Genomic DNA, 23,423 nt, shown 5'->3' with positions numbered 1-23,423 from the left:
AAGGGTCGCGCTGGTGCGCGTCTGTGCGTCAGGGACGCGTGGAACTGTTGTTGGGACGCAATAAAATTAACCTTAAGCTTACCTAATGCGTTAGACAAGAATATCTCAGACGCACAGAAAATCAGGCATGTAAAACCTTATGGACAGGGCACAAAACAAATGCGATCATTTCCGGGTTCATTTCAGACAAAATGTCAAAAATAAAAGGACTATATCAGATCGTTCACTCTGAATACCAATCTGTTTAAACATTGTGCAAGTCAAGGCTCTGCGAATGAAATAGTGTGACAATTGACTCCACTTGCGAAAGAATCTCTCCCTTGTATAAACTGTCAGTGGGGGATTCCCCCGATCATGCATGCACAAATGTTTACTACTGATGATCGTTTTATCGGGAGTTTTATACCATAGTAAATCATCATTTAACTAATTTTCATGTCATGCTAAGTAAAAATGGAGTTTCCTCAACACAAAAAAGTCAACTTTGTATTCTTTATTGATGGCAATATAGGATAAAATTGCAGTGAATTAGCGGCACATGGTAAGATTTGGGGTGTTGAATTCTGCACCTTTTTACATTAAAAATACACATAAACATAGTCACGTCGTGTGATCATAATTTTTCAGAACTGTGCCAGTTTTGAAGGGGTTGATTCAGGTTTAGGGGGTGAAAGGTCAGAATTTTATATAAATTATACATGAATGGATGGTCACCATCACACTGTAATGACATTCAGACATTGTGTCACAATTTGTGTGATTATGTCCTCCTATGTTAATAACTTATAAAATTTGTCAGTCAATTGACTGATTGAGGCAATAAATAAAACATGCCAACTGGCAAGTAGTATCAATCCTGTGTGTAAAATGTGTATTTATTACCCGTCTAGCATTAGTAGCATAGTTATTGTGTGAACAGTATCAATCCTGTGTCAAAGAAGTCAAAGAATACGAAGATGCTACACCTTAATCACCCATCTTCTTGTCACATTACAATGAAAATAATAAATCATACTACAACAAAACTATTTATCATTTGCATCTGATTTCTTCATGAGTTTCTGCAAAATTCGGCAGCCATGCCAGCCATACCAATGCATACAGGCCCGGTCCCATCGTTGAATATTGTTGAATACGGCCAGTTTGAAAGTTGTTATTTGATGGAATCAAGTTCAGTAATATCCAGAAAATGATGGGACCCCGAGCTAACAAAAAATGCAAAAATGGGGGGTCCTTAAAGAAATATCGGGGGTCCCAACTATTCATAATTGTCTAGCCAATTCAATCTATTTGTGTAATACCATACTATTTTTTTTGGGGGTGGGGGGGGGAGGTGGTTTATTAAATATTATTGTATTTTTTTGTTTTTCTTTCATTCTTTTTTTCTTTTCTTTTCTTTTCTTTTCTTTTCTTTTTTTCTTTTCTTTTCTTTTCTTTTCTTTTCTTTTCTTTTCTTTTCTTTTTTCTTTTCTTTTCTTCTTTCTTTTTTTTTTCTTTTTTTTTTTTTCTTTTTCTTTTTTTTTTCTTTTCTTTTTTATTTCAATCAAATTAGTATAATTACCTAATATTTACCGCCCGACACTGGCTGCCCAATAATACTTTTTTATACTGCCCTCTATTTTCTGTTGTTACCAGTAAACATACAATGGCTGCCAGAGATCTCGCCATATTTTCGCGATATCACAGCTGTTTTGCTGTCAAAATTTTCACTCATAAAGCAGTATTACTGTGTATAATATTAATTATTGAAGTAAATTAGGCCATAATTTGGTATTTCAGGGGTTCAGTTGCTTGAAAATGATGTGCATAATGCAAGTTGAGGAAACTTTTGAGCCTAGCTTTATGAAACCTGGATATAGAAAAAAACATGTGGGAATTTTTGTTGCGTCTGACGGGACGCAATAACTCACTGCTTTTGCAATATTCATGCGTGAGATTCGGGTTTTGGTGGGTCGGGACGCAAAAACGCAGCCTAAGCGCGACCCTTGACTCACCTTGGTACGTGATCAATCATTCGATCCGTGACAATATAATATGACACTGACAGCATGCCTTCCGGCTGTGTTTACGTTTTGCTTCGCTTCACGAGTCAGCATTGCCTCGTTCGTAAAATAGCTTGACAATAAAACCCTTTTTTTTTCAAACAGGACTTAAAAGTTGATACTAAGGCAGAAACAAAATGAGAAATATTTCTTGATGCTGGGAATACCATTTTCATACGAAACTCATACCAAACAATAATTAAATTAAGCAAGATAATTATGTCTAAAAATAGCGTGTTGGGTGTCTGTCATTTAATACTGGTCTCTTCCGCATGCATCGTATTGTGTCAATCCGGGTACTTGGAGCACGTGGGTAAGTAGGCTCACAAAGACTGTACAAAGACTAACGTTGTCCTTGCAGAATTTTAATGAGCACCGAGTCGCTGACGGCGGCCGCGACGCACGGAGTTTATTTTATGGATAATAATGACTGAAATTGAACATGGAGATAGGGAGCGGGAAGGGGAAAATGGACAAAGAGGCATATAATAAGGTGGAAAACAATAAATAATAAATCTTGAAGTTGAGTTTGAGAGTTTGAAACTTACAATTTTTGCGATTTTTTTTTTTTTTTTTTTTTTTTTTCATTTTTTCATTTTTTTAATTGGCTTAAAAAATTTTCTGCAGCTGTTAATTTCTTTCTGGGACCGCCGGTCCCGCGGTCCCGTGGATTTTGTGGGCCTGACTAGGAGTACCCTGTACAGTGAACATTCCTTTTTAAGTTCTAGTTCTATGACATGAAACTAAATGATCAAGCCATGATTGAATCAAGATTTAGTGGAATCCAGTTTTTAAACACCCAATCTGAATACTCATTACAAGCTCAAAACTGACAACTAAAGCCAAACATACTGTCTATAATATTGTTCAATGGTCTCACCTTTTCTATCTGGCTTTGTGCATCTTTTGACTAATCTTATTGAATCTTTGGCAAAGTTCTTTGCTGGTTCTACCAATTGCTGAATCTGATCCATGATGTTGGGTGAATTTTGCAGCTCTTTGTACCTACAATGTAATAGAGAAAAGAAATCAAAGTTTAATCTCTCATGTATACATCATACATGTGTACACTTTATTATATTTCACTACTTCCCAATATTTATTCTCGGACACAACATGTATACATTTGAAAGCAACAAGTGTATCCCACAAGCACTGAACGAGAGTATAATGTCATAAACTACATACAATTTTCAAAACTTAATCATGTTTGATTGGCATTTTAACATAAAAAAAATTAGGGTAGGTCGGAAACTGTTTTTTTTTTTACCTTTGAAGCTGTAAATTGTGTTTGATAAAAACCTTGTAACTTTTTTCTCCCTTTTTTGAAATTTAATTAAATTTCAATTCAATACCTTTTAGTTTACTTAGTTGAACAAGCTTTATTTTGTTCCAAAATCAATGTTTTTATCGCAATTTTGGATATAATAAAGGAGCTAAATGCAAAACCGGTGATGCAAACTCCAAAACCTTCGCGTAGCATGAGCGCTTGATGTACGCTCGTTTTGATGGTGATTTACACTCGCGTATCAAGCATTTTCAAACACGTTTGACAGTTTTTTACTGCGTGGACGCAATTCTGAATTTATTAAAGATGGCAACATTCACGAAAAACGGGATGTATTTTTCTTTTAAAACGTCCCTCATTTCACAAATCCTTTGCCACTTTCCATCATCTGATCATCTGATCATGTAACAGAAGTGATGCTGATTTTATGTTATGTACGTTTGTTTTTCCGATAATTTTCAAATTGAATGTTATTTGAGACAAAAACTTCAGTCAGAGCAGGAATAGGCGTTTTCACTTGTTTGACAAAAAGTTGTTTTATTTAACCTTGTTTTTTACCCCATAATTTCCCTCATTTATCGAAGCCCTGCCCTCCTCTCCTTCAAATTGATGACTTCAAAGTGTTTGGCAACTGTTTAACCTTGATGCAAAAGTAATAATTTAGTTCCTATATAACGAGGGTGGTCTATAGGAAAAGATCGCCATACAGTGACATGAAAATTATGACATGATACAAAAAACCGAGTCATGAAAATCAAATGTTGCATTGTTGGACGATTTTTAAGTACAATTAAAATCCTATATACGACAAAACAACGCCAGAGTCTTTGCCTTTGTATTGAGAATATTTTTCCTTGGTATAAATTACCTAAAAGTGATCTCTTACCTTCAAAACTTGCTGGCGAGACGTTAAGCTTACTGCTCCCTATTTTTTCCTACGGATTAAAAGACCGGAAGTGATACGTTGCAGCTCGAGCCGCACAGAGTTGTGGGTAATTTCGCCACCTATTGTCCGGATTTGTCTAGTTTAGGGATCGACTAAAAAGATTTCAGTTGTATTTTACTTTGAGCTTGGATTTCCAATTCCATGGAAAGTATGGAAAATGGTAAAATTTAATTCCCCCCCACACACTGAAAACCAAAGTTGAAAAAAAAAAAGCCAAAACGATTCTGATGCGAAATGGGGACCAAAAAAAAGTTTTGACCCTCCTAAGGGGGGCCCTGAAAAAATGACCACAAATTTTCCTGGGAAAATTGAGTTCATATGAGATTTTTGGCACACATTCATGGGGCGCCTTTTAAATAAAACGGCTATGAAAACAGTACGGAAATGCTTAAATATGCAAATTTTCCTGCTCGCTTCGCTCGCAATGTGTATCTAGACCATTTAAGGTTTGTAAATTGGGATCCCAAAAATTTGGCATGCATAAGGGTGGGGGCAAAGAATTTTTGGCGGGCCGAGGGGGGGGGCAAAGAATTTTTGGCGGGCCGAGAGGGGGGGGGGGGCAAGCGATTTTTGGCGAGCCATTTGGAAATTTTACCCTCCCCAGGGCTCATAATTATTGCACAGCCCTTACTAAGTGCTGTGTGAAAGATGTCCATGACTTCAGGACTGAGTGAGCCCAAATTGAAGAAAAAAGCCTGAAAAAAACTGCCCTTTTCAAAAGTCACTAAGTGGGCCTATGCTTCGTCACAAAAGTTGATTCATGGCTTGTTACTAATGGAAAAACCCATGTGGGTGAGTGCAGTTTAGAATCCTCACCAAGTGAACATTGATTCTTGATCATTTGTTGATCATTCAGCCATACAAATCCCCTTCTTGGTGCAGAGTTCAGTACAGTGAGTTATAAGATGGCCAGTCCCCACCTTGCAGTTAACAAGCACAGGCCTACTTTGTGAAAGTGCAGTTTTTGTCTTCAATTTGGGCTCATACAGCCATGGACATATTTCATTTTCACACAACACTTAATAAAGTCATATAATTATTTAGGTTTATTGGTACAGTTTTATTTTATGATGTTATGACGAAATTTTGAGAGTTTGTGATATGTTTAGTCCAAGCAAAATATTTGGTGTCAAACCACATATTTACTAAAAATTGCATAGCAAATATTTTCATTTGCATATTGCATAAAATTATCGTAAATGATTTCTATAAACTGCCGTAAGGTACGCAATGTGATGTTTTACCTAATAATGAGTGAAGTAACCTCGTCTTTTATTTTTAGGTGTCCAATTGGGAGTCTCCAGTTGGGAACTAATGATCCATTTCCATTAGCCTATAAATCATACCTCTTCCAATAAGCCATAGGTGGGTAAGATAATGTCTGTGCAACAATTATGACCCCTGAGGCAGGGTAAAATTGGCAAGAGGGAGCATGCAAGTTTAGGCAAGAGGGGAGGGGGAAGCAATTTTGGCTGCACATTTATGGGGTGATAAAGACCTCTAGAAGGGCTTTAAATAGGAAAACAGTACAGAAATGTTCAAATATGCAAATTTTGAACAAATGTTTGTTTTGCTAATTTGTTATTTGTCTGTGTTTTTTAATATTTATCTTATGTTAGTTTCACAAAATAAAAAAGGCACAAGAGACAGCATATCAGTTGAACTACCATTGTTCCATTTTTTTCCATTTTTTTAATGATTAATATTCCTCTGACCTTGATTCCAGATTCAAGGCCAAAATTATATATAGAAAAACAAAACAAAAAACAAAATCAATAAAGAAAGATTTGCACATGACAAATCTCAAACAAATACAAAAATCACATGAAGAGATATAGAATTTGTTTCACTTCAGGGTCTTGTACTAAGTACAAAACCACAACAATACATGGACAAAAATAATACAAGAGGTATTTTTTTCATAAACCAGCATGTAAACTGTACCTTTTCTTACTTCTTTTTATAGCAATTATACAAGAACATAGACTAAACAATAATTGAATACATTTCATTACTCCAAGAAGATTGACTGTACATTATTTCTTTACTCATGAGAAAATAAACATTATTGCTAGAAAAATGTTGACACCAGAAAGACAATTTTGTTTGAATTCCAATTGCAGATCGTGAATAAATATTTACATATATCCTCCTAGTGTAATGAAGATGCAATGGAATAAAAAACAACTTTGTCAATGTGGTCTCGGAAATCTACAAATATACAAGTACATATAATACAACTGCTCTTTATGTATGAAGCTTAAAACATATGCAGCAATATTATTTTTTCTTTGTTAACAAAAATATGGTTGGGATTTTCTCACTGAAAAAAGTACCTACCCACAGCTATAACCAGTGAACTATTTATGTCATGACATGATGTGACTGATGACTGACTATTCCTGTACAAGTGTACATGTACTTTTTTATTCTCATTTTCTACTCCCTTATTTATAAAAATGTGCCTTTTGGAAATTGCAAGAGCCCAAACAGCAAAAATAGTTGCACCTATAGTTACAAAATATTTACCACTTGTTAATAACACACCAGAGTTATTTTTTTTCTTCAGCTTTGATAGATTTCAACAGAGATAAGCTACAGATTTTTTGTACACTAGTTTTGAAATCACCAGACACAGTTAATGCATATTCAAAGACTTGTTGTTTGTATCTTCATGTAATAATTGACACTACCCACTTAAGGACTCCTGCTCTGCTACACTACAAATCAATCTAATACAGCCAGATATTTCTAAGTTTATAGTGTACCTAATTTCCTGTAATTTAAAACTGATCTATTTCCTGAAAATATTAGACATTCATTAACTTTGGGCTTTGTGCATTATTGTTGAACAACACAAGAGAGCATAAATTGATTAAGAATACGGCCCTAATCCTAATTGATTAGTTGACCCGTCTTGTTGATGGGAGTGTGTGATTTGTAAGCCCAAAGTTGATGAAGTCCCTGCCTGCCTATATTAATTTACTAGTCAACATTTGCATAGGAACCGCATAGTCGGAGGCAAGGTTCATTATTGATTGGAGATTATATACGTATAACAAGTAATATATATATCGTGTGTTTGCGATTTATTCCGTAATCAATAAGTATGATGAACAAACGCATTTCTGGCAGAAGCACTCACAGCGTAGTGGTATTCGATCTCGACTGTTAATCAAAAGGTTGAGGGTTCGAACCCTGGTAGAATTTTAATTGGAATAAATTTGTTTTTCTTTTGTTAAGAGGTAATAATTATGGCAATAAATCCGCCGTATAAAACTGAACACAGCTCAATCCAGCCTCATATAGGCGTATATCATGTAAATGTATTATGTGATGCAAATGTTGACTAGGAAAAAAAATATCGCTCCCTGCCTGGTTTGCTTTGACAAAATTTGCAACACATAGAAAGTATGTACGTAACTCATTTCATTTTAAGTCCCATATTCATGTACAATTAAAGCAAAAGTATGTAATGCAAATACTTCCCTTCAGTCAAGCTACATGTATAGCCAACAATTGTATTGCCCTTTTCCAACCAACCCATGTGCAAATCTAGGGTCACATTTTTTTCTTCATAAATAAAAAATAAAAAATAAATGTTGGTATTTATACAGCGCCTTTCACATGTGTACATGTACCAAAGCGCTTTACATTTATTCGCTGTCGTTAGAATATGTCAGCTGCCATACAATGCCCAAAGGCGCTCATGGACGATATTCATAACAGCTCCCCATTTCACCCCTGGGTAGAGAGAGGCAAGTAAGGTAAAGCGCCTTGCCCAAGAGCACAACACGATGGCAATGCCGGGGCTCGAACTCGCAATCCACCTATTACAAGGCAGAGCCCGTACCGCTGCACCAACATGCCCCTTCATATTTTAATGTTCATATTTTTGGGTATAAAATTTGTCAAATGTTTTCATGTTTATAATTGGTACCGTATAAGTCTGATATTAAAAACAATATAAATCATTGTTTATCATCATATTTTGCGGGAACCTTTTTTTAAATAAATATCATCAGTGGCAAAAACTCTGCCCTAAATTCCAAGATATATTATTGAAACTGACCCTGAGTTTGAAGCTCTAAGGGCAATACAACTTTTTTTAAACTTAATAGACTGAAATTCTTATAATCGTCTTAGAATGAGTAAAAAGATTACATGAAAGGTATTCTTCAATTTCCTGTATCACAAGTGTTGTATTTAAAAGAATATAATAATAAACACTTATTGGACACTTGTGATTGATTCAAGCTTGTGTGTTGCAAACATTAGTCAAAGCAGGCCAAACCAAGCACCTGCCATAAAAACTACATTGAAATCAAGAAAATTCATCTAGTTTCATCTACTGTCACATAAATCCATGTTTGATTCTTGCACAGATGAATACAGAAATGACCATTTTTGGAGTGACTCTTCCATTCCATTACTATTTTCTACTAACATAGTTGCCACAGTTAATTATAAAGTTGTAAAACAATGATGCCAGATCTTAACTTAGTGAAAAATCAATCTTCAATATTGATAGCATTGATAAATTAGATATAATAATAATTCCTCTTCAGCATGTGTGATTTTTGTACAGTAATATCTGTTTTATCTAAAAAATATTCTTGATGAACACAGTTCATATTTACCCTAAGTGGGTGATGAAAAATAAGGGCAACCTTACAATTTGCTACCACATGTAACACTCTGGTATTTTAATAAATTGTACTCATAACATGGCAGCAAATCTGAATTGTTGTTAAACCCATTGTGATATTACTTATTAGACACATAAGCCTAGCATTCCAGAGAAGTGATCTATACTGTCGTCGCCCTCATAACAAAACTGCCCAAGTCATTATTACGTGTTTCTCATTTTCAATTTTGATTTTCTCAGTAATAAACTCACAATTAATCAAATTTCCAGCTGCATTCTTCATTACCTTGTGGAATACATCTCTCTTAATGTATTCCACAAGTTAATGAAAAATGCGGTCCTAATGGGTACTAATTTTCATTTTTCCATCCCCAAACTTAAGATGGTTGAAGCATATGCAAATTACAGGGGTTTCCAAAAACCAGTTTGAAACACATTGTATCGTTAAGGGTAGACAAAGTATTGTTGGTCGAAGCAGACAAAAAAATCTATTTTCATTATCTAAATCAATATGTTATTGAAAAATAACACTTTGAAGTTTTGCAAAAGTCCATTCTACAAATCATACTTTGAAAACTTGCTTAATTTATTGTTGTTTACATGAGTTATTCATTTCACGCTTTACAAAAGTGTTGTTTCAGCCCCTCTTTACAACATAACTCAAGCATCACAGGACCTACAAAAGTATATCTGTGAAATTTGGATTCTTCTACACACTGCTATGAAATGATCAATGCAATTTTTGTCAAAGCTCACTACTATTCGCAAGATGCTGTGAACTACCAAATCGCAACAGTTCAATATAGTTGCTAACCTTAAGTACTCATCATAAAGTTTTGAGTAGCCTATACCCATTTTATGTTGTGTCCTGAAAATACCTGATACAAATCTCTATTCCTTACTAAACATATATCCCTTTTTGAAACAAATCTGTCATATTATATCACACTCCAATTTAAATCGGACAAGAACTTTAGGTTTACACTAGTACAACAACTTGGCTACCATGTTCAGAATATATTCTATTATACAAACTGATCTGGCCGAAGTACCAATTCTAAACACTTTTAATCCTTTTTTCGTACCAAGATGAAAGCACAGAAATATTATGCACATACCACTGAATCAGTAACAACATTTTGATAATTTTGTTTCTTTGTTTTCTAATATACATGTATGCTATTTGAGTTGTACCACATAACAGACAATTGATCTTGCTAGTACGGTAATACTTTGCTATTATATAGCTGGTTTCTTGTCCAAAGATTGAAAAACAAACATAGTCATCACTAATTTTTCCAAAAAAAAAATCCCACAAATTCAAAAATCACAACATATTAATACCAAATGTCTATTTGTGTTTGTGAAAAATAGTGCAATATACGGAAGAATACAAAACAATAATCACTATCTGTTAAACATAGAAAACTCAGTTACTCATCATATAGACACCGTGATAACAAATTAATGCTCGCTTTCAACAAATGAAAGTAACCAGTACTAAGCATACTGTCTAAAATTGCCAGATTTCTAGCAAAATTGGAAAACTTGATGAGCATAATATCTGACTAGTAGTGCAAAGTTGAAATTTAAAATGCATAGAAAAGTAAGTTTACTTTCTTTTTTCTGAGATTTGGTACCTGTTCATGTGATATATTCTTCTACAAATTCTTGCCAAATATAGTTATGGATTACAAGTGCTACACTGGAAACTTGAGAGAGATGAGCGCTAACGGAAGGAGAGAGATATATTCATCGAAAATGAGCATAAGAACGGTTTGTATACAAAATGAAACAAGATCATACACAACAGTTTGTTCTTTCAACTTTCAGCTTTGAGTTAGTTAAGCTGCATGTTACAATGGCACTGGTACTATAACTGCAAATATATGCTACAGTGAATAATATGTCAAAGTTGTACTTGGTCAAATGAATGCCCCATTTCCACAACTCACTTCGTGCACCTCCACTACCAGGTTCAACACTCACTAATGTTCAGTCATGATTATACATCCATTTTTCCCATGAAAAGAAAAGTGCATGTGATGCAAGTTTTGAAATGGCAAAATTCTATTTGTTTGTGTCTTTTATTCCATTCAGTGGTTGCTTTAAGGCCAGAGTAATGGAAAACACATTCATCCACGACCGAATTTGAGATTTCTTGATATTTATCAACACTAAGATGTATTCTTTCACTTGAAACTGATAAAATACAACTTGCTATTATTTATTCGTATTTTTGCTTGATTTATTTCACTCTTTTCAACTCTAAAAAGTCACATGGCTCAAGACAGCTTAGTAAATTGGCGGGAAATAATGAGTCAGAAATGCGCGAATGCGAAATATTGTGATTACGGCAGCTTAGCGATTCGTGTCGCGTGATTGTGGCGCAAGTCTCTTGGCGTATGTCAAACGCATCAAAGGCGCATTCGGTATGTTGTCAGTCAAAATGCCACTTAGATTTTTTAATTATTTTGAATTTTGGCGCACTGAAAGCAGATATTATAGATTCATTGGTGCAAAAAGATGCATATTTAGACCATGCACCATATACAGCTTTTACAAGTGTGAAAGTCTTACCGTTTTAAAATTTAAGGACGTTTTGTACATAATTTTGACATTTTTTTACTAAAACATCGATTTCTCAGAGTTCACTTTTGACAATATTGTGCGAGTTTTGTGACAAGATAACTCGAAAAATATGCAAGCAAAGGGTAAACTTTTTGCACTATCCTTTACAGTTCATCAAAGTCTAGGGAAGGTTTTTTCATTTTTTCAAAATATTTGTTTTAAACAAAAATATACACCATTATGTGCAATTTATAGCTTAATAGAGTGACAAAATGGCTTTTTTCACATGTAAATAAAAAAATTACGAAAAAAGAGAAAAATAAAAAAAAAATAAAAAAACCTTCCCCAAGTTCATGTCTCTTCTTCATGAAAAGCTAACTGATTTTTTTTTACTCCGAACGGATTTTTTTCTAAGTTGTCACAAAAAAATTGGGGTAAAAAAGTGAATTTTTGTGATTTTTTCAAAAACTTGAGATTTTTGAACAAATCTGACGTCACCATGGGGTTCCTTGACTCATTTCCTTTCCAAAAATGTATAGTTTTATATACTTTGGACTTACAATTCAGAAATAATGAAGCTCGAAAAGGTCCATGTTCTCTCCCATTACTCTGCCCTTAAGGTATCATCTTATCAATTTCACATATTTTTTGATGAAATTTTGGCATTTTGCCTAAATGGCCTAAGTGAATGAGTCTAACATGGAGTGGACTTACCAAGTTTTAGAATGAGATATTCCAGTTGATATCTATAAATACCCCCTATGGAACACATGACCTTAATCCCCACCTTAATCTCCCACACAGGCAGTGTGATTTTCCAAATAGAGCCCTTCATACAAGTAATACCATTTGTAATTCACACTCACTGTGTGGAAGATTAAAGTAATGTCATCCATATGGGGTGTTAGGGCTGTTGTCGACAAGGCTATTGTCGACAATATTGTCGATAAAGTAATTTCCCGATTGTCGACAAGCATGGACCAATTGTCAACAAAATATATTTATTAGAAAAAATAGAGGAAAGCTTAAGATATGCTTAACATCACCATTATTTACCATGAAAAAACTGCATCAGTTTGACGATTGTCGACAATGTAAATTTGTTCAACAATGTAAATTCTAGTCCACAGCCATAGGGGGTATATGGATTTCAACTGGAATAGCCCCATCTTCCTTGCATGTATGACACACATGGTGCAATGAAGCAAAGCCTGGATAAGAAGAGTTCACATGCAAAAGCCGATAAATGCTATTTTCAAACTTTTCGAGTTAAGGCCACCAAACATCTGCCTTAACTTTAGAGAGACACCCTACTTAAAAATTTGACTAAAAACTATGACTGATCAAAAGTATCACAAATTTTCGTAACAAGTTATATTTGCATGTATTTCAAATTGAGCAAAAGAATATAAATTATCAGTTTTTGCATCTGAACTCTTCAAACAAACTACCTCATCTTTTTGTTTCAGTTGGGCCATTCAGTCTGGTTGGCACATATAACATTCCTTTATAGCTGCTTTGTTGGAGAAACACTCAAAAGTAATTCCTCGATTGTCAGCCAGAATTTATTCACTTTTTGACACATTATAGGACTTACCCATCCTTTACCTGAGCATAATGAATTTGAAGTTGTGTACGTACCAGAGAAAATTTACCCTGCTGATATCATGTGTATTCTAGAATACAGCAAAAACTAAGCTCTGTGTAAAGTCATTTGTGGTTTGTATAAAAGAATCAACTTCATTCTTAAACTAGGGAACAAAATTTACCGATTACACATATAGTAGTGTAATCAGACGGAGACGGGTGGCAATGTCCCTCAAGAGTGAACTTGCCACCATCTAACAACACATTCTACCTTTTCAATACAAGAGTAAGGGACACACTTGCAGAAATATATATCTGACCAAATGTGACATTATTAAAACAAAATAGGTAAATCACTGCACCTCTCTACTGTAAGGTACACAATACACATTAAGCATGATAAAATGGATTTCTTTAACGTCACAATACAAATACCTGCGTGGTCGTAACTAATTCTTGACTTCTGAGAAGAAAAATTAATACGAACCACCAAGATCATCTGGTATTCTTTTGGTACCATGAATTTGCTTACTGGACTGCAAAATCTCTTTGAAGCTTATTTATCTACTGAGCATTTACTTCTGTAACTGATGTGTTGTGAATCACAGCTATAATCCATTTAGCTACTTTGAGCATGCACTGACATCACTCTCTCAAGGAATCCAAATGGACTATAGTTGGGGTGTATACAATCATCATAAAATAGGTAGGGTATGCATCCTAAAGGAATCTTTACTCTTTAGAAATTCTTTATGTGAAACATATATTTGTTCATTTTTACTTTTTATGGAGTCCTATCATACTCGATCATGCTGGGGTAGCCCTTTCTCAAAAATACAATTTCAAGTACAAAAATAATCTCAAATATCTTTTTACCCCAAGTCAATGATATCATAATGGAAAGGCATATTATTTTTTCTCTCTTTAAATTTAGCAAACTAAATATTTCTGATTATATAAGGTATATTATCTGTGTCACGATAGCACAACTACATGTTTTGTTTAATATTCATTTTGTACTGCCTTACTTTACCACAACTGCGACTTGATATTGACACTGTAGGCATACTATTATACTATGTAGGATTATACCTCAAAAATAATGTTTGGATTGTGTATGAGATTAGAATATCAGTTTGAAGCTTGTATGCAATCTGTCTCACCAGTCAACAGCTGTACTTGCCATTTTTATAAAGGATAAGTAATAATATGACTGGGATTTTGGGTCTGTAGTCTAACATCACCCTCTAACATTATGATTTGTATCTAGAGGTGAGAGTAACAGACTTCACAATGGAGGGAAAAATACTGTACCTATTGTTTCCCTATGCACCCAGCAAACTGATTTTAAGTGTGTGATTGGTCACCATGTACCTGTGTACATTGCTATGTGCTGATTTAATGTGTTGAGTGACGCATACATAACCTTTGTAACAATGATAACTATAAGATGCCAATTACAGATTTGATATTGGGCCTTCACTGATGTATTCCTGAGGTATACTATTCAGCCACAAAACTGTTAATTATGCTACCAAAAGTCAACACATCCATTAGCCTTTTCAAGATATGGCGGACACAATAGGATGGCACTGCACGAAGTAAAGTCTTTTGAAGACTGCCCTCCTTTTGTGTACTGTACGCTTAACTTTGAAAAGGCTAATAGATGAGTTGTTGTGCAATTAGTCACATTTCTGACTAGATTTAGATTACTAATACACACACAGTGCATGTTTTTTAGACAGGTTCAATGAAGCATTGGCTTAACTTCCCACTTGCTGTTTATTGTTATGTAGTGTAAAAAGTGGAAATAAATTTGGCAATCATTACTCCAATGAATTCATATTACTCAGTGCCTACATCATACCCAGACACAAGATTGACATTCTGGGGAGATTCTCGTAACAATATATATCTCAGAAGGTGTGTATAGATAGCTGTGTAGCAACCTCCATGTACTGTGATGCCATTGTGTGCAACTATATGCTTGGCCACTAGGCAGATGAGTTACATCATAAGATTAAGACAGCTATCAAGGTGTCATGGATTTAAGAGCTTCTGCTACCTCCATGGTCAGTGTAGCTAACTGCATCTCTAGGTGGTAGTGGTCAAAGCCTTACGGTTACACTGTGGCAAGCAGCCACACAGTTCAGGAAGGTTGATGCAGCTCATTGAAGACATATCTTATTTTAGGATATAATTGTAATGAGAATTTTGCCCCTGTACTGTATTTCTCTACCTTCCTTGGTAGTGACATTAATATCAAGTGGTCACAAAACCATATCAAACAAAGTTAATTAGCTCACATTTACACTGTTTTCCTCCCATGGGACATTGCTATAAAGTTGCACATAAGTGTTGATGTCATTACCAGAGAAGAAATACCAAAGTAGTTAGACTATGAAAGCTTGGACTCTTGTGTATCACTTGTAAGGAAAAAATAGTGTATCTCCACGTTATTTAACGATATGCTCCAACAAAAACTTCAATTTAGAGTGTGTGTTTGTTTACTATCTACATAATTATAATGTATTGTGCGCATTATACGAGCGTACACGAAGTACCACAAGCACAAACCTTAAACAATTGTCTTTGAGATATATGCCAATTAGTGGCCATTGCTGATGTGCTGGAGGTACACTTTTTCATCCTCATGCATGACACTCAAATATAGTGAATTTTCCAAATCGATATAATATTCAAGACTACACCAGGCACAAAAAGAAACTCGTCAGTTATATTCATCCTTGCTGTTCAAAAACTTGATAAGTTTGGATTATTCTGAAATATACATTTTGTTAATTGGACTTTGCTTTCTTATTTGACACCCTGTTTGTGAAGAACGAACAAGAATTGATCAAGATATGCGCCTCCAAAGTCTCAAACCCCAAAATCAAAAGTTGCATTTTCAACGATTTTCAATGGGAACGCATCGTTGTATTGCACACAAGCACCACGGGCCAATCAATAAAGTACACAGTGTAACAGGCACAATTGAATCGTTAAAATTGCAACTTTTCATTTTGGGGTTTGAGAGTTTGGATGCGCATATTTTTGTCAATTCTTGCTCAATGTTCACGAACAGGGTGTCAAATGAGAAAGAAAAGATCAATTAACAAAATGTATATTTCAGAATAATCCAAAATTATCAAGTTATTGAACAGCAAGGATGAATATAACTGACGAAGTTTCTTTTTGTGCCTGGTGTATACTACTCCTCACCTTGTGATTGGTAGTGAGGTCACTGCATGTTTTAGGTTGCGTAACATTAAAATGGGCTGTTCACGAAATTGCAGCATAATACACTCATGTGTAAAGATGGCACAATCATAATGCTTGCTTAAGGGGTACAACACCCATTGCATTATTTTTGCTTTTTTTTTTTGCATTTTGTGAAGAAAAAAAAAAAAAAATTGGACAAGTGATGTACCACTTTTTGGCTTCTACCTTTAAAAGTATGTAAGCTACATTGATACCGATGCCACCAATAGAACCAGAAGATTTGCCCCTTTATTTTGCATACCACTTTGTTAAATTTTTTTCTCATTTCTTCACAAAATGCAAAAAAAAAACCACAAAAAATGCAATGGGTGTAGTACCCCTTAAACACAGAGATGCATTTTGACATCACTATCAATCTCGACATGAGAAGCAGTACAGTCTAACCTCTCTGTCAATTACAGTGATAATAAGGTCAAATGTTACACTAACTGATGCTGGTTGATGACAATACATGTACACCTATTCAAGTACAAGGTCTTGCAGTACAACAATACCTACAAACAGACATTAACTGATGACACAAGGTTATACATAGGATGAGCCAATCTAATCAAATATCCAATCAAGTATTCTAAGCAAGCATATATCACCCATCATGAGCTGCTGCCAGTCTGTGCAGGGGACGCCTTTGCAACTGGAACTACCGTACTTGCTGTCGTAAACACAGGGTGCCCTGGGCTCGGTGTTTGTGGTTGCGCTAAAAATGCTCCCTGGATTCCATGAGTTGGTGGGCTTGGAGTAGCTGGTGCTACTGCAGTCTGATTAAACAATAATGGGTTTTTGGCAAGGTTTGCTTCTGTTGGTCCTGTATTAAAGTTGACTTTTTGTGGGAATGTACCAGAATGAAATCCCATAAGATTCATGGATGGTCCATTGGATTGATTGCCCATCATGTTATGGTGATTCGGGAGATGTGGAGGAAATGCACTCCAGGTTTGACTGAAGCTCGGCAGAGGAGCCATTGGCTGCTGCGTTGTTTGTGGCGCCGTGAGGGCAGCACTGAGAAGTGGATTGTTGGACGCAATAGGTTGAGTTGGTAATAAAGGATTTGAGAATTGCGCCATCATTGGATGTGTATGCGGTGATAAGGCGCCTCCGTGCGGCGAGAGCGCCTGATCATTACTGTATTGTCTACGAAGTTGATTCAACATTGCACTAGCATTCATAGGCACCATTCCATTGGTCGGGTTGGCCTGCTGCGGATGACCGGGTGACATTTGCATTCCATTAGTCCCATGATTGGGTGCAACCTGCCCGGCAGTCATTGGATTATGTATAGTAGCACCATGGGCTGCAAAATGTCCGCCGTTATAATCCTGGGTCGATAAACTTTGAGCCAGGGCTTGTAAAGGTGGCCGATTGCGATTGCGGTTGCAGCAAGGGTATTTGAAGGCACAGTACTGGCAAGGTCTACAGTTGGATGGAGTGAGTTACTCAAAGCGTCTATTGAGTTCTGACGCATTGTATCGGCAAGTAGCCGATTAGCGGCTCCTTGTAAGTCACTAGGAAGGCCATCTGCCCCATCCATGTTAGGAACGTAGTCCCCGACATCACTTGGCAACCCTGACCCATTGTCCTCATTATCTGAATCGCCAAAGAGGTTTTGGGAAGATGTCAAATGTTCCATAGTTTCTTTTGATATCTGTTCTAAAGATGCCTCAACATCAACATCTTTGACATCTTTAGAGACTTCAGACAATAAAGTTCTCTCAAATTCTTCCTGCTCCTCCTTTGTAGACATAAAACTATCACCATTCTTACCTGTAAAATGAGAATCAGAATATTAATATAGGTTGAAAAAAGTAAACTCAATCAATAAACAAAATTGAATGCAGGATTGAAATTTAAGAAAACTTTGAATGGATATCAGGAAAAGTAAAGTCAACAAACAAAACTGAATATCCCAAAATTGACTGTCCTGACTTAACGACTGGGGTATAAACGTATGGACAGTATTTTTTGTGGGACATGAGAGCACATCAGCCAAAAATGTATGTAGCTGGGATGAAAATATGAAAGGTCAAAATTTCAATTACTTTTCATCCAGGCTACATACACTTTAACTGCATATCATTGGCTTTAAAAAGTTTACTTTGAGGACTATTAAATATCAAAAATTTAAAAATTACCAAATTTTAATAAGGCAAAAAAAAAAAAATATTGTTGTGTTGCCCTCAAGTGGAAAAATGAGAAATTTGGGTAGGACGGTCGGATTATTATTTTTTTATCTTTTTTTAATTTTTTTAAACCTTTAGTTTTTAAAAAATCCCCTCAAATATTAAATAATGCTTGTTCAATTTAGGGACATTTGTCAATTTTGACTTCTGGATATCTGTTAGACAACAATTAAAGACTAGTCTTACAATAAAATATTAATTTAAAGTGAAAAACATTGAGTTTTTGAACAAATCTGTAAAAATCATCATTCTAAAAAAAAAAAAAAAAAAAAATGCGCCCCTGATTTTTCCAGATTTAGGGTAGGACGGTTGAGGGCAACACAACAATTTTTTTTTTTTGGCCTAATGTGTTATAAAATTTGTATTATACCGCAAATTTCACAAAATAAAAATTATTTGATATCAGAATGACATTCCTCGTATATTTCAGAATGCAATTCGATATGTCTGATGTGCTCTTATGTCCCACAAAAAATACTGTCAAAACATTCATACCAGAGCCCTTAATGTCATGTCTAGATTTCCCTTTTTTCCCTTCCTCTAAAATTGGCTTATGGTCAAGACATGGATGGTTAGGTTGTTTACTGATACAAATACTGATCATCATCAACTGATTTAATTAATTGATAACTAGAGATTTCATGGTTATCCACACAAAGAATCGGTTGCAATGTTTCCACGTTGATGTGCGCTATTTTACAGTGGATGTCACATGAAGAAAAAAGAAGAAGTAAAAAAGTGAGATTTACAAAGTTACAATAGAGCTGTATGGTGAGTAAGAGAGAGGACCAATGGGGAGGGTGAGGAGGTGGCCCATATACTTTGTTCTACCAGGTTTCGGTACCATACACCTTTAAAATTCTGAGAATCATGCTCACAAGTTTTGAATTATGCAAATGAGGTACCTAAATAGCATTTTTGTGACTATCATCTAACAGAATTTGTAGACCACCAATTGACACTCCACCCCCTCTATCAAGAAACATCACATAATATATGCCTTAACCAGTTCTGAAAATCACGTTCACAACTTCAGATGAATACACTGATTTAAAACAAGAAAACATAATGCCTCCACTAGAGCCAAAAAAAATCACTCATTGCTATCAACTTTGTTTTAAAGCGACTTTAGAAAACCACTGGACCAATTCTGAAGTACTCAGATCATTAGGATCATTCACAGTTAATATGAAAAAAAAATTGGAAAAAAAATATGAAAAAATAACAGTTTGTTAATATCATTAATATGTAAACCACAAAGTAATGTCTACATATTATAAATGCATTGGTTTTCCATGCATTTATAATATGTGATAGATGAGGAGGTAAATATCAGTTTGTGGTTTGCATATAAAGGATAACAAACTGTAGTTTTTTTCAATTACCCGCTGTAAGTGATCCTAGCACTTCAAAATAGGTCCAGTGGTTCTCTTAAGTCGTCGAAACCTTTTTTTACCGAAATCCAATCCGATACCAATATTGCAAATATCAGGCCGATACGATATCCGATCCGATAATCAGTTGAGCCCTAATTATTATTGCCCCTCCACAGGATTGTGAAAAGAAATAAAACATCAACATACCAAATAATGCATTAATATCCATGGGTAGCTTAGGCAAGAGATCTGACAACTCATTAGCCTCATCATTGAATGCCATGAGGTCGCCATGATCACCATCAGAATCAAGTGTGAGGTCATTGTCATTCAGCTCAATACCCAGATGAGCTGTGATATCTTCTGTGTCAATGTTGTCTGGTCCTGGGCTCAGTTGAGATGTGTAGAAGTTCAATTCGTTGTTTGGTTGTGGGTCTACAAGAAAAAGAGAAAGTGAAATTCAGTTAAATTTGGTTCATAATGTGATGATACAAAATAATATTGCTAGACACTTCCCACCCTCATGATCAGATATGCACATTTCCAAAACTTTGACAAATTTGACAATTTATAATCTAACATTTTAGTATTGAAAAATAACAGAGACTTTTTGTTACACATCAGGAAAAGATCCTGACACACAGAGAAAATGTGGACAATGTGTATTGGATCTTTGCTGGAAGCCAATAGACAGAAAGATGTAATCAAAGATAGAATTAAAAAGACTAGTTTGTGAACGTGGCGTTTAAACAGCGTGCCTTATGCACCTTCAAATATACAAACTGTCTCAAAAGTTAAAACTGTCAAAAATGCTTAGAAAAGTTGCTTTTTGCCTTGTAAAAGTACCCAATTTTTCGTAAATTTCTGTGATTCCTCTTCTCCAATCAGCACCACATAATGAATCAACCTCCCTTTTACGCACTATTAACCAATCAAGAGTCATGGGGAGTTTGATTGACAGTGACTTCAGATGCAAACAAGTCTTTTTAACTCTGTCTTTGATAACAGATAGAGACAAAGTATTGGAAAATAGTGATATGGATCTGTAAAGAAGAAATAATCCTTTGTATACATACAAGCAGGTGGGATGGGCTTCTGAGGTCTGACTTGTCTCCTCTGCTTCTTGTTTTTCCTCTTGTTAGGTTTAGTTAGAGCTGACGGCTTTGTTTTCTTCCGCTGTTTCTTCCTAGGTTGTAACCTCTGTAAAAAAAATCAAAACACATATTTTTAACAAAGGTCTTTATTTATTTATTTATTTATTTATTGATTAGTTCTTATTTTGCCTGGGGAAACCCCATCAGTGCAAGCACTGTTTTTCAAAATCCTTTTAAAACATGTACATTAAAATAAAAACATGAGAAATACAGATAATAACATAAAATTGCACATGCAATATACTTTATAAAAACACTATGTAAAACTACATTTAAATACCCATGCCAGCTGGGATTACATTAGATGCACATACTGCGAAGGAGCATTTTAAATAACAAAATTGCATGAGGAAAAGTAATGAACAAAAAATGGTGTTATGAATATAAAACTTGCTTAAATACACCGAGACTTACTGGAAGGGGATTTTTTCCTATTTGAGGTAATTTATTAAAAGACATCACCCCTTTTGATATAAATTTTCGTTTGTCAGAATTTTTTTGGAAGGAGGGGGGACCAGATTTCCCTCAGAGCATGCTCTCATCTTTTACTGTTAGAATGTTTATCTTTAAAAAAATCTTCAACCTGATAATGATAATCTCTAATAATGTATATACAAAATAATTAATTAATTCATACAAATAAACGATTTCATCCAATAGCAAACAAAGTACAGTTTGTCTACTCTGAAGTACAAAGTGAAAACGCGCACGTATACAGCGCGTAAACAGTGCGCAGTGATGCGTCTCTGCTGCAGGTATGCATGCCTTCAAAGTCGGTACAATGTGTGCGTTCTCGTCGGTACTTTGTACTTCAGAGCAGACAGACTGTATGGAATATGTGGTTATAAACAAACATAAATATACAAACTCAGACAGACTGACTCATATTAGACATACTACTGAGAAATTCCAAAATTATTTCCCAAACCTGTCAAAACATAGAGCCTATGAATTCATTGGTCATTTGGACTCCCTTCAAAATTCACAAAACTGGACAAATCACAAAATAAAAGTAATTTTTCATTAACAGGGCTACAATTGAGTAAAAATCTTACCTGTCTCTTGGCATGTTCAAGACATAAAGGCAATTCATTGAGGACATCAAAGGCTGGCTCTATGCACCGTAAACCACCAGGAAACTCTGCTGAGCACTGAAAGTATATCATCTGGTTCTCATCTTCCAGAATATCTAGATAAGTGTAAGTTAAGGTAATTTCCTATGGATATGATAAATGAGTGGGTGATGACTGAGTGTTACATTGTACATTATAATATGTTGCAAAGTATCACCGGGGGGATTCACCGCTATCTTAAGATCAAGAGTACTGTTTTTATATCAAAACCAAGGCTTTAAAGAAATTTTGTATTATTTAACAGGCTGAATAAAAATTGGGTCGGTATTACACATTTTTTCTCTAGGCCTAGAAAAAACAATCATAAACATTTTTGTGTAAAACAAACAAATGTTGATAGGGCACTGCACTTAAGTTAAACAGTTTCTGCATCAATCTGATAAAACGGGTTTTTTTCATACCATCTTGTTGAATTCTTTATTAAACTCTGTCTAAGGCAAAAAAAAATTAATGCATAATATTCTTGATCAAGAAGCAATACATGACATTTGTTCATGCCATCTTGGTGAATTCTTTATTAAACTCTGTCTAAGGCAAATACAAAAAAAATTAATGCAAAATATTCTTGATCAAGAAGCAATGCATGGAATTTCATCAATATGAGAGAGAATGATCTTTGTATGCATCTCAGTCATGAATATTTAAACTAGATTTTTGTACCAGAAATTGATCTAGCATTTAAATTGTGTCAGATGTAGGAAATTAAGACTTATCCTATCAATCCTATAACTAAACATGTTGTTTTCTCATCCTTACAAGCACTTCTCACCATATTTATTATAGTTCATTTTAAATCATGCATAAATATCATCAACTACACTTATTGATGACATCAATATTTTCACAGATGAAATTAACAATCACTTCAAACTCTTTTTTATGTAATGCATAATTTATTGGATATTATTTCATAATTCTTCTGTTTGCATGCACAACCGGATGTTATTTGTGAAATGTTATGCTGAGTAGATATGTATGTCAAACAGATTGAAGATGAGTTCCCAGGTGTTTGCAATTGGATCGTTTATTAAGATTGTGATCAAAAGATGAATATAATCTTCTACAGATCATGCCAAGTGCTTCTCATTTCCATTTAAAAATATTGTGAAAGGATGATTCATATATTATATCGGTGAGAACTAGTGAACTAGTTATTTCCTTCCAGATGAAATTATTTTTGTTTTAAAACCTGTTAGTAGCCTTGTTTATATTTCATATT

General features: G+C 34.9%; 1 protein-coding gene and 1 long non-coding RNA gene across 2 annotated transcripts in view; both read right to left on the bottom strand.

The window, feature by feature from the left end:
* Positions 1-5,930: 5,930 nt before the first annotated feature.
* LOC140155693 (uncharacterized) lies at positions 5,931-8,594 on the bottom strand. The gene is made up of 2 exons (XR_011859419.1): positions 7,652-8,594; positions 5,931-7,244 (listed from the first exon to the last, which is right to left on the bottom strand). It is a non-coding gene; the product is annotated as an uncharacterized lncRNA (long non-coding RNA).
* Positions 8,595-16,737: 8,143 nt separating this feature from the next.
* LOC140163881 (INO80 complex subunit D-like) overlaps positions 16,738-23,423 on the bottom strand; it is a 34,715-nt gene continuing 28,029 nt past the window's right edge. Inside the window, 5 exon segments of the mRNA XM_072187199.1 lie at positions 16,738-17,707; positions 17,710-18,125; positions 20,125-20,352; positions 20,994-21,117; positions 22,127-22,260. Coding sequence (XP_072043300.1) covers positions 16,958-17,707; positions 17,710-18,125; positions 20,125-20,352; positions 20,994-21,117; positions 22,127-22,260 — 1,652 coding nt within the window. The 3' untranslated portion in view covers positions 16,738-16,957.

Source organism: Amphiura filiformis, chromosome 1, assembly GCF_039555335.1.
Source record: "Amphiura filiformis chromosome 1, Afil_fr2py, whole genome shotgun sequence".
NCBI lineage: Eukaryota > Metazoa > Echinodermata > Ophiuroidea > Amphilepidida > Amphiuridae > Amphiura > Amphiura filiformis.
This window is presented reverse-complemented; position numbering and strand designations above follow the sequence as displayed.